At 36.6% G+C, this 9,687-nt stretch overlaps 1 protein-coding gene across 1 annotated transcript in view; it reads right to left on the bottom strand.

The window, feature by feature from the left end:
• NUP62CL (nucleoporin 62kDa C-terminal like) overlaps positions 1-9,687 on the bottom strand; it is a 92,310-nt gene that overhangs the window by 43,676 nt on the left and 38,947 nt on the right. Inside the window, exon 3 of the mRNA XM_011970447.1 lies at positions 3,132-3,236. Coding sequence (XP_011825837.1) covers positions 3,132-3,189 — 58 coding nt within the window. The 5' untranslated portion in view covers positions 3,190-3,236. The remainder of the gene's footprint in view (positions 1-3,131; positions 3,237-9,687) is intronic.

Here is a 9,687-nt window from a genome sequence, read left to right as displayed (position 1 = left end):
GATTTTGTATCCTGCAAATTTACTGAATTTGTTTATCAGTTCTAATAAAAATAAAAACAATTGGGCCGGGAGCGGTGGCTCATGCCTGCAATCCCAGCACTTTGAGAGGCCGAGGCTGGTGGATCACCTGAGGTTGAGAGTTCAAGACTAGCCTGACCAACATGGAGAAACCCCATCTCTACCAAAAAAAAAAAAAAAAAAAAAATTAGTTGGTCATGGTGGTGCATGCCTGCAGTCCCAGGTACTCAGAAGGCTGAGGTGGGAGGATCACATAAATCCAGGAGATTAGGCTGCAGTCAGCTATAATCACGCCACTGCACTCTAACCTGGGTGACAAAGTGAGACTGTATCTTAAAAAAAAAGAGAGGGATGATATACATGTCTGTTTAGGAATAATTATTTTAAGCTTAAAAGGGATTGACTTTTAGTTTAAGCCAGATTAAAAAAGAGTCATTTCATCCCTAAGTAAACTTTTTAAAGTAAAAACAAATAAGACTGCTCCAAAATGGAGTATAACTTAAAAGACAGGTTTAGGTAGAAGACCCCTTATCACCCAGCTCACAATAGCTATGGGGCAATGGATAACCAAGTCTTCTTCCACCTACAACCTAACTAGCTCCTAACTGGCAGAAACAAATTTAGAATAGGTCTAGAGAAACTCCTGTAATCAACTTTAGAAGAGGGTCAACTTTAATAGAGGTCAAAACTTAAATTAACTTTTAGAGAAAAAAAGAAAACTTTATCAATCTCAACCAGCTAAATACTGTGATCAAGAACAAAAATTCTTAAGTTTGATGGTTGGCAAGAATTTGGCAGCTGTTTTGCCTGTAGTCATCTCAAAGAAGTAACATCATTGATATCAACTGTCTCATTCTACTCTTTGGCAATCATCTACATAAACATATTAGTGTACCTTTTGGATCCTCTGATGAGATGGTCAAAACCACTTAGCCCTAAAAGCCATAGAACTTACTTACTGCTTGTTATAAAGCACATTTCCAGTGAGAGCCCCAAGACATCCTGATACTTCTAAAATTTTATTAACTACAGTAGGAGCTGCTCCACCTGCTCCAGGGAATTTTAATGCAAATCCCAAGGTTATAATATTAAATGTTCTAGCCGAAGTTGTTGGAGCACCAACAGTAGAGAACAACATAATATTAACTATTACCCTTTAAATCAAAAACAGTGAGAAATTTATATAGTCTTTTTCATCTGAAGAGTCCTTTAGAAACTTTTGGTTAAACTTCAAAATACCATGGTCAATCCATTTATATGAAATTTCCAGAAAAGGCAAATCTATGGAGATGGAAAACAGATTAGTGGTTGTCTGTGGCTGAGGGATCTTATTGGAATGATATAAATGCTCTAAAACTAAATACAGTGATGGTTACACAATTTGATAAACTTACTAAAATTTCTGGATTGCATACTTAAAGTAAGTTAATTTTATGATGTATAAGTTATAATTCATTAAAGTTAATTAAAAGATATTGTGGTCCCAATATATTTTCATTTTGTAGACAAGGACATCAGAGGGAGATAAGTGGGGGAACCTGTCAAAGGTCAGAGAGCAAGTTTTGACTGAACAATAATTTTAACTCCAAACCTTGGACATGGTCATATTCATGAAATCTATCATAGTTGAGAAGGATACTGCTTACATATATCAAAATGGTTCCAGAATCATAGTCATGTCTCAAAATTGAAGTCTAAGTGGTAGAAAATATAAGTCATGTGCTAACCAATCTTAACTAATGCCTAACTATGCCAATAGCACAAGAGGATGGTGATGGTTAATTGAGCATTATTCATGCTCAATTAAGCATCAAACATTTTCTGGCTAGTTTTATTCCCAGGAATGGAGACAATCTTACTGTCATAGAGCTGGGGAGGGGGGCTATTACAGCTAGGATTACAACAAAATTTAATGATGAACATTATGATATTGTGAAGAAGAAACTTTGAAAGAAGTCAGTTTATAGAGACCTGTAAGAAAAAATTGCCTAAGACCTACAACTTTCTTTCTTTCTTTTCTTTCTTTCTTTCTCTCTTTCTTTCTTTCTTTCTTTCTTTCTCTTTCTTTCTTTCTTTCTCTTTCTTTCTTTCTTTTTTTCTTTCTTTCTTTTTTCTTTCTCTTTCTTTCTCTCTCTCTCTCCCTCCCTCCCTCTCTCTCTTTCTTTCTTCCTTTCTTTCCTTTTTTTTTGTTTGACAGGGTCTTACTATGTCACCCAGGCTGGAGTGCAGTGGTGCAATCTTGGCTCACTGCAGCCTTGACCTCCTGGGCTCAAGCAGTCCTCCCACCTCAGCCTCCCCAGTAGCCGGGACTACAGGCACGCACCACTATGTCCGGCAAATTTTTGTATTTTTTGTAGAGACAGGGTTTCACCATGTTGCCCAGGCTGGTCTCAAACGCCTGGGCTCGAGCAATCCACCTGCCATGGCCTCCCAAAATGCTGGGATTACAGGCATGAGCCACTGAGCCTGGCCTGAATTCAATATTTCCAACATTTGCTATTACTATACTAATGGAAAATGTGTAACAAAGAAGTTGAGGTTACAAGATAAAGTCTCACATCTCAGCTCAAAGCATCCAGATAGATGGTCCTCTTCAAGAGGAGAGGTCACAAGGCATCACACAATGTCAATTAGAACCCCAAAACTACAGCTGGCCCTTTGTCATGTTCCACTTCTGATAGGTAAAATGTAAGGACCACAAACCAGGTCGGTATGGAAAAACACACTATAGGAAGGCTCCAACATTTATTTCCCATTTTATCTTAGTCACATGGATAAGGACTTCTTCCCTTCAGAAATACTTGGCAAAACTCCCACTCTCCCTACTGTTAATAGCTTCAAGAAGTTGTTTCAAAGCATCACAATATTAATGAATTATATGCTTAAAGTTAGCATTTTAAGCTATAATAACCATGTTAACATAAAAAAATTTCACAGCTAAAGCCATGAGAATTAGGTTCTTAAGCAAAGCTACTATTGATATCAGCAATTATAAATGGGTTCAAGAATAATGATAATTTCTGAGACACAGGAGATCTGTAGTATATACTGGCAAATTGAGTAAGGTGGCCTCATGAGAAATTACAGTATTTTCTTTGGAATTAGTAACTTACATGAGAGCCCAATAGCAGCAGTGGAGGTCAAAGCATTTGATATTGAGGTAAACTGCATGGTGCTTGAACTAGTGGTGGTGGCAACAGCAGCTGCTGGAGCCAAACCTAAAAATCAAAGTAACAAATGGAAAAATATGTCACTAAAAATAATTTTTAAAAGTAAAACACCATTATAACAAGGTTCATCAATATGGAGAAATATAAACAAAGCAAGGAAAAGCAGGTATCCTGAAACCTAATCAATAAGACAGAGTAAAAGCTTGATTAAAAAAACAGTTCATTGGTACTACTTTAGTATAGTCAGTCTTCTAGCATCATCATAACAAAGAAATTCTACTTTACTGAAAAAGAAGTCCTAAGAGGGGGGATCCACTTCCAGAACTGCAGCATAAAAAGTCCCATGAACCTGTTCCAAGTAAATCCATAACCAGCAAAAAGTTCCAGCAAAAAGTTGTTTTTTTTTTCTTTAAATTGGAAATGGCTAGAAATTGTTCTAAGAGCCCATAGCAAATGAAGAAACATTTATTCAAGAAAATCTGCTAAAACTCAGTAATCTAACAGTGACAGTCTATGGCATATGAGCCACAAAGCACTCCTTTCCTTTCACCATCCCCTTGTCTACCTTGACAGAAGCTACTCCCCAGGGAGGGGTAGCCAAAACTGGACTCCCTCTGCCCCCAGCTCCCAATCAAGGAATAGAGTATCCCAATGGGAGAGACAAGTAGCCAGCATTTCTTATCACTTCCAACACAGAGTTGAAGGGGCGAAATTCCTGTTGAGTATAGCCAAGAGTTCAAGGGCTCCCTTCCTTTACTCACAGGGTGGAGACTCAACCCCAAGCAGAGAAGGCTGAGAATACTGAGGCCCCAATCACCCTCACCCTGATTATCCCAGCCCAGTTCACTTGCAGGGTTAAGGTCCACACCTGAAGAGGTAAGCAGGAAGACCAGTGGCTACTGTCACTGCCCAGTACCCAAAGCACTGGCTGAACGATTCTGCCCAGGGATAAAGACCATTCATAAGAACAGAGAGCTCCCAAGCCATCCCCAAAAGAACCGACTTTATTGAAACAGAGTGTGAGGACATTCAAGTCCAAAACCTTACTCTAAAAAATGGAGATTTGGGAGGTAAACAATTAAGAGGAGGCAGGGAGCTTTATGAGAAAAATAATTTAGGGTGTAAGTCGGCTAGTTTATCAGCGATAACCAGGGGAAAAGAAAGCTGAAAAGGGCTGTCCTGAAATCAGAAGAGTTAAGTACTGATGTACACTACAACATGAATGAATCTTGAAAACATTATGCTAAATGTAAGAAGCCAGACCAAACAAACAAACAAACAAAAAGCTTCATATTGTGAAATTCTATTTATATGAAATGTCCAGAATAGGCAAATTCATAGACAGAAAGTATATTAATGATTCCCAGGGGCTAGGAGGAGTAGGTAATGGGGAGTGACTGCTAATGGGTATAGGGTTTTTTGTGGGAGGGCGATGAGAATGTTCTCAAATTACATAGTGGTGATAGTTGTACACTATGGGACTATATTAAAAACCACTGAATTGTATACTTAAAAATGGTGAATTTTAAGATATGTGAATTATACCTCAATTATGCTATTATTAAAAAAAACACATTATCATCTCAATAGAAGCAGTAAAAGCATTTGATAAAAATCCAATACCCTTTCATGGCACAAACACTCAACAAATTAGGAAGAGAAGGGGGCTTCCTAAACAGGATAAAGGGCACTAATGAATAAGCTATAGTAACATCACACTTAATGGAGAAAGACTAAATACTTTCCCACTACCATCAGAAACAAAACAAGGATGTCTGCTCTAACCACTTCGATTCAACAATACATTGAAAATTCTAGCCAGGACAATAGGCAGGAAAAAGAAATAAAACGCATGTGGATTGAAAAGAAAGAAGTAAAACTATCTCTATTCATAGATGACATGATCATGAACACAGAAAATTCTAAGAAATAAAAAATCTACTAGAACAATAAACAAGTTCTGTAAGGTTGCAGGATACAAGATTAATATACAAAAATAAATTACATTTCTATATTATAACAATGAACAATACAAAATGAAAGAAAGTAAGAATATAATTCCATTTATGATTGCTCACAAAGAAATACTCAAGGACAATTTTTAAATTACATAATGTACACAAAAATATGAAACATCATTTGAAGAAATTAAAGATGTTCTAAATAAATAAAAAGATATCATGCTTACGGATCAAAAGACTTACTATTGTTAATATGGTGTGAGAGACAGAAAACTGGTCCCCAAAGATGGCCTAATACCTAGAACCTGTGAACATATTGCCTTACTTGATAAAAGGGACTTTACAGATGAGATTAAGGTTAAATACCTTGAGATATCCTGAATTATCCAAGTGAGAAAATTTAATGACCCCAGTCCTTTAAAGTAGAGAACCTTTCCAGGATGTGGTCAGAGGTAGATGTGACTACAAGAGAATGGTCAGAAAGACACAAAATTGCTGATACAAATGGCCAAGAAAGCACATGAAAACATGCTCACTATCCTTAGTCATTAGGGAATTGCAAATCAAAGCCACAATGAGATACTGCATTATACCCATTAGGATGGCTATAATCAAAATGATAGATCAAGTGTTGATGAGGACGTGGAGAAACTGGAATTTTTTTACACTGCTGTTGGAAATGTAAAATGCTGTACCTTTTTGGAAAACTGTCTGGCATTTCCTCAAAGGGCTAACATAGTGTTACCGTATGACCCAGCAATTCTACTCTTAGGGATATATATATATATATGCTAAAAAGAGATGAAACATATATTCACACAAAAACATATATGTGAATATTCATGGCAGTATTATTCAAAACAGACAAGAGGTAGAAACCCAAATGCCTATTAACTGATGAATAGATGAATAAAATACAGCGTATCCATGCAATAGAATTGTATTTGCCGTAAAAGGAAAAGTAGTAATACATGCTACCACATGAATGAGTTTTGAAAGCATGCTAAGTGAAAGAAGCTAGTCACAAAAGACCGAATAATATATTATTCCATTTATTAAAAATATATGATTCCACTACAGAGACAAAATGTAGATTAGTGGTTGCCAAGGACTGGGGAAAAGGAGGAATGGGCAATGACTGCTAATGGGTAGAGAGTTTATTTTGGGGATGATGAAAATATTCTAATATGGCCTGTTGTAATGGTGGCTGCATAGCTCTGTGAATCACTGAACTGTACATTTTAAACGGGTGAACTGTACAGTACGTAAAGAATAAATGAAGGTCTGGAATAAATTTTCAGAAAACAGATTACCTGCCTCTTTAAAAAGAAAACTATAAGAATAAATTAATGCATAACGACACAAATAAGATTAATGAGTTACTTGAAAGCAAATTTCGTATCTTTTCATCCCCACTACAGATCAATGCACATGACACATAATAGTAATCATTCAATAAGTGTTTCTGCTGAATTGAACCAACTTTTTCTAGACTCTAACACACAATTACAGATATTCTATTTCACCTTTAAAAGGAAAAGGTGCTTAATAAGTAACTGTACTTGCATCTATTATTGCCTGCATTCAACTGTCATGGTGACAAATGATGTAAGATTCTGCTATCCAAAACATCTAGGTCCTCTGGGAGTGAAAGAGACAGAAAGGAGATATGGGGAAGGAATTGGAAACTTTACCACATACAAAAACTACTTAAAATTTATACAGCGCAATACTCCTATGTTTCATTTAGGAGAAGAATCATATGTATACTTTAGAGAAATAACCAATTGTACTTTGGGAGGCCAAGTCGGGAGGATACAGGTCAAGAGATAGAGACCATCCTGGCCAACATGGTGAAACCCCGTCTCTACTAAAAATAAAAAATAAATTAGCGGGCTGTAGTGGTGCACGCCTGTAGTCCCAGCTACTTGGGAGGCTGAGGCAGGAGAATCGCTTGAACCCAGGAGGCGGAGGTTGCACTGAGTCAAGATTGAGCCACTGCACTCCAGCCTGGCAACAAAGCAAGACTCCATCTTAAAAAAAAAAAAAAAAAAAAAGGAAGAAAGAAATAACCAATTGTATAGCGAAGGTATTTATATTTACAATTCATTACCTATCTGAGAGGTTGAATTTTTTTTTTATTATTATACTTTAAGTTCTAGGGTACATATGCATAACGTGCAGGTTTGTTACATATGTATACTTGTGCCATGTTGGCATGCTGCACCCATCAACTCATCAGCACCCATCAACTCGTCATTTACATCAGGTATAACTCCCAATGCAATCCCTCCCCCCTCCCCCCTCCCCATGATAGGCTCCAGTGTATGATGTTCCCCTTCCCGATACCCAAAGGATTATAAATCATGCTGCTATAAAGACACATGCACACGTATGTTCACTGCGGCACTATTCACAATAGCAAAGACTTGGAATCAACCCAAATGTCCATCAGTGACAGACTGGATTAAGAAAATGTGGCACGTATACACCATGGAATACTATGCAGCCATAAAAAAGGATGAGTTTGTGTCCTTTGTAGGGACATGGATGCAGCTGGAAACCATCATTCTCAGCAAACTATCGCAAGAACAGAAAACCAAACACCGAATGTTCTCACTCACAGGTGGGAACTGAACAATGAGGTTGAATTTTTAATATGGGTTTCATCGGTACTTCAATTTTTTTCATTTGAAATTGCCTATTCACGTCACCTGCCCATTTTCACATCAAAGAATACTGTCTTATTACTGATATTTTCAAATTTTATTTTAAAATTACATAGATATATTGCATAATAGTGCATAATAGTGGGGGTTGGGCTTCTAGTATACCCATCAGCCAAATAGTGAACACAGTACCCAATAGATAATTTTTCAACCTTTACCCCCACCCCCAACTCTCTCTCTTTGGAGTCCCTAGTGTTTATTATTTTCATCTTAACGTCCATGTGTACCTACTGTTTAGCTCCCACTTATACATGAGAACATGTGATATTTGATTGTCTTTTTCTGAGTTACTTCACTTAGTTAGGCCTCTGGCTCCATCCAGGATATCGCAAAGGATATGATTTCATTCTTTTTACGGTCGCATAGTCCAATCAACCACTTATGGACATTTAGGTTGATTTCATGACTTTGCCATTGTGAACAGTGCTGCAATAAACATATAAGTGCAGATGTCTTTTTTATATACTGGTTTCTTTTCCTTTGTGTAGATATCCAGCAGTGGAACTGCTAAATCAAAAGGTGGTTCTATTTTTAATTATCTGAGAAATCTCCATATTGTTTTCCATAGAAATTGAGACAATTTACATTCCTACCAACGCTATTACTGATTTTTAACAAAAGTGTATATCAAGGCTATTTATTTTGTCATATGTTGCAATAATTCCTCTACCCCAGTTTGTCATTCAGTTTTTATTTTATTTTTATGTAGTCAAATCTTTCCAACAGTTTTTTTCTGGTCTATGTCTCCATATAATAGTCTGTGTCTTCATATCATGTTTAAAAAGACTTTTCTCTTAAACATATGAAAAGGTGCTCAACCTAATTTTTAAGAGAAAATTGCAAATTATAACTACATTGAGAATAATTTCATTTAACAAATGACAATAAGTCAAAAACTAAACACACTCTGTTAAGGACACTATAAAGAAGCAGGCAGCCTCACAGGTTCCAAATGGGGGAATAAATTGGTACAACTATGGGAAACAAGTGGTCAATGTTTTAAAAATTACAAACGCATCTATCTTTTGAAACAGCCATACTTTTTCTGGAAATTTAGCCCCAAAAATATACTTGCATACCTGTAAAATGACACGTAAAATGATACCAATTGCATCACTGTTTGTATTAGTAAAGGATTATGTAAACAACCCAAATGGCCATTAGCAAGGGACTGGATATATAAATTATAGCACATCCAGAGCATGGAATACTATGATCCTATAAAAAATACTGAGGAAAAACATACTGAGGAAGCTCTCTATGTACTGACTAATGTGAAGACATTCCAAATGTATAAAATAAGCGTATAAAGTTTTTAAGTTTAAAAAGCAAGGTACAGAATAGTGTATAGAGTATACTATTTATATCAAAAAAGGCAGAGGACTAAGAATACGTATTTTTATTTCTCAACAAACTCATGAAGAAGCTCTGGAAAGACATATACAATTACAGTGGTTAACTGAGTATGGGAAGGGGGCAGGGGTAATAAAGATGCAGATGGGGAATAATATACCTATTTGTGCTATTTATAGTTTTATTTTTGAACCATTTGACTATATTATTTTAAACTCCTATAGAAATGCTTATCTCCTCAACTCCAGAAATATTATTTACATATTTTCATATTCACCTATGCTTTAAAAAAAATTTATGGTTTCGCTTTTATTTTTTTTTTTTTTGAGGCGGAGTCTCGCTTTGTCACCCAGCTGGAGTGGTGCAGTGGCACGATCTCGGCTCACTGCAACCTCCGCCTCCTGGGTTCAAGTGATTCTCCTGCCTCAGCCTCCCTAGTAGCTGGGACTACAGGCA

The sequence above is a fragment of the Mandrillus leucophaeus genome, unplaced genomic scaffold (genome assembly GCF_000951045.1).
Source record: "Mandrillus leucophaeus isolate KB7577 unplaced genomic scaffold, Mleu.le_1.0 Scaffold949, whole genome shotgun sequence".
NCBI classification, from domain to species: domain Eukaryota; kingdom Metazoa; phylum Chordata; class Mammalia; order Primates; family Cercopithecidae; genus Mandrillus; species Mandrillus leucophaeus.
Note: the sequence above shows the minus strand (reverse complement) of the source record. Positions and strands in the feature narration are given on the sequence as shown.